Genomic DNA, 3074 nt, shown 5'->3' with positions numbered 1-3074 from the left:
TTGGAAGTGTCCTTGATCAGTGTATGGAATAGGAGCTGGATCTCAATGATCTTTAGGGTCCCTTCCAAGCCATGCTATGATTCTGTGATAAAATGCAGCATTTTCACCTATCACCTTGCATACGAGCCTAATGAGCATCACATAATTGAATGGAGAGCAGCAGGAATCCAGCCAGATGAAGAAGATCAGGGCAATATTTTCCACATTGCTTTGGTTCCTGCTGCCATTACGTTTATCAGAAACAGAATATCCTGAGTTGGAAGGGACCCATGAGGACCTCAGCCACCCCTCACAGCCCTTGCCCTCAGACAAGGGGCTCATATAATCACTCTAGGACTCCCAGGTCTGCCTCAGAGGCCTGTGCTGCTCACAGACTCTTTCTGCTGCTGGCAATTCCATTTCAGCCTTTTTGGTGTGGATATAATTCACATTTAATCTGGCAATGCTTTACAACATCACAGATTATCGTAGTGAGGAGGATAAATCAGTTTGTTCAACAATTACTGCAGCATAATAAACTCCAGGTTGGACTGAAGGAAGATCTGTTTTGCGGTGGGCCCAAAGATCACTAAATCCACACTATTTTAGACTCAGGAAGTGGAGTGGAATTGGCTTCAAAGGAAATGAACCGCTTTGGTAGTAGCCCACCTTACTCCCAAAGCCAGCCATGCAAACCTCAGGAAGACTGACAGCTTAGTGGGTATGTTTCCAAGTTCATGAGTGTTGCATTCAGGTAAGCCAAAGAGGCAAACAGTGACAAGTAATTGGGCTTTTCCAGACTTCTTTAATAGTCTTAACACAGTGTTAGTAACATCATTGGAGCTTCAAAATATATATTATTTTATTTCAACAACATTCACTTGACTCCATAGTTGTGCTAGAAAAAAAAAACAAACAAACCACCTTTTGCCATAAATACTGGGTTGTTGTTCAAAACTCTTTAGTCTGCTTGTGCTGGGTTACCTCTGCAGTGCAATGGGACCAAGCTAACATTTAAAACTCTTTCTACCACTGCTTCCTCTGGGTTAAAAAAGAGATTTTCCTATAAAAACAAAACAAGTTTTTACCATACACACACAAAAAAACAACAGAAAAAAAAAAAAGCCCTTCTGTCAGTTCAGTGTATTTATTTCCACTCTCATGGCCAAAAGATCTTCTCTGAGGTCCCTCTGAGTGGGTTTCACTTCAGGATAGAGGGAAATCTGCCGTTCGGCAGCTCTGTTCTCCTTCACAGGATAAGAGACAGGCTCTGAATGCAAAGTGATCTGGCTGGAAGCCAGGCACACAAGGCAGAGCAGTATTCATGTATTTTTTATTATAATACAAAAAGAAAGTCAAGTTATATAACACGGCCCTTTGTAGTGCAGCTTTCTTGTTTTAATCTGTAACAGATAAGAGGAGAATCGTGTCCTCTAAGACTTCATATGGTAAAGGATGGCTGACATCTGAATCTGCAAGAAGTCACCTGGTATCTGGCCACTGGTTTCAGTGCCAAGGTGGGTTTTTCTTGCTAAGACATTAAGTATTTTGTCCAGACATGTGACCAAACCCAAACCAGGAGCTGTAATTGGCTAAAAAGAAGTCTTTATCTTCTTACTAAAAGCAGAATTAAAAACGACACTATATAAAGTGAACTCAAAAACACAGCTGGATTGGTTGGACAGGTACAAAAGGATTAATCTCAACAGCAGCATTAGGATGTTTCCAACTCGCAGGAGGGAGGGAGTTGATGGCTATTTCACATCAGGTCCCCACAGGCACCGTGTGCTGCTCTGGAGAAGGCACCAGGGGTTGGATGGGACCCTGACATTGGCAGACGACACATGCTGAGTTCCTTCTAGGTCTGTAAGATGGTCCAACACACCCTGGGAGAGCTGAGCTGCTAATCACAGTCCTGGATGTTGACATACACAAAGAGAGTGGAGGAGGAGTACGGGTCTCCGTTCTTGGTCAGAAGGTGAATGTGGCGGTAACCTGGAAGGAGCACAGATGGAGAGTGGCCTTTAGTCCTGTCAGAAAGACATTTCCTAGCACTTGCCAAGACCCTGTAATGACATTTCCCTGTCCCTGAAACCTCTTTGTTCCCCATGCCCCATGGAATAGGTAGGTCAGAGAGACATGGCATTGGGCACTGGTAACACAACATACCCAAGGCCACTGGTGACAGCAGCTGCTCAATAAGTCATCCATATCTTACTCAGACCACAGAGCAAGGACAAGTTCTAACCCAAGGTGTGGTGGGCTCTGGATCTCTTACATTGGACACAGGAGATTCCCAAAGCAGTCACTGGGTGTATGTAATGGGGAACAGGGCCTTACCTTGCTTCAGACTGGTGAAGGGAACGGTATACTGCCCAATGAAGTCGTTCTTGGTTGACACGTCAAAGTCTTCTACAACAAATCGGACCAGGGCAAGAGCAGGGATCTCTATGTCAAATGTAAACTCTTCATTCCAGTTCGGGTTGAAGCCTGAACAATATAGATAAGGAAGGAGATTAGAGCTGCTCACATGCAAGGATGGAGGTAAGAGATGCTTACAAGCAGGAAGTGCCGAGATTATTGCTCCCACTGTTTATGAATACACCTGGTATTAATAAATCCTTCAGCTTAGGATGTTTGCTGCTGACCTCAGCACTGCACCTGCAGAAGGCAGTGAGAGGCAGAAGGGGGTTGAACTCAGCTTTGCTCCAAAGGCTCTCACTGGCTGATACATGCATCTTAGTTTTGCCATTAGACCAACAGAAACATTTTAACACCCCAGACCAATCACAGAATCATAGAGCACCCTAAGCTGAAAGGGACTCGTAAGGATCACTGAGTCCGACTGCTGGCTCCACAATGGAACACCCAATGGACCACCAGGAGAGAGCAGAGAGGAGGCATAACACACGTCTTTGTGTTGTAACAGCTTTCTGGGGCTTTATGCATCATTGAGTGCTCAAAGTGCACCCATCCATCATAATTCAGTGCCTCGGTTTCCCTGTCTACAGTGAGAAGTGCCTGATGATAAAAAGCATCGTCAGGTCTATGGACAAAGTGGTTTATGTGACCTTGAATAATGGCAGTTTCTCAGA

General features: G+C 44.6%; 1 protein-coding gene across 2 annotated transcripts in view; it reads right to left on the bottom strand.

The window, feature by feature from the left end:
* Positions 1 to 764: 764 nt before the first annotated feature.
* The window catches only part of PLCD1 (phospholipase C delta 1), a 41786-nt gene continuing 39476 nt past the window's right edge, over positions 765 to 3074 (bottom strand). For both annotated transcript variants that reach the window (XM_015852918.3, XM_015852917.3), the window contains exons 14-15: positions 2320 to 2469; positions 765 to 1974 (exon numbers count right to left, since the gene is read on the bottom strand). In XM_015852918.3, the coding sequence (XP_015708404.2) occupies positions 1883 to 1974; positions 2320 to 2469 (242 nt within the window). In that variant the 3' untranslated portion in view covers positions 765 to 1882. The remainder of the gene's footprint in view (positions 1975 to 2319; positions 2470 to 3074) is intronic.

This window comes from Coturnix japonica, chromosome 2 (genome assembly GCF_054131305.1).
Source record: "Coturnix japonica strain WE chromosome 2, WE-NBRP24, whole genome shotgun sequence".
NCBI lineage: Eukaryota > Metazoa > Chordata > Aves > Galliformes > Phasianidae > Coturnix > Coturnix japonica.
This window is presented reverse-complemented; position numbering and strand designations above follow the sequence as displayed.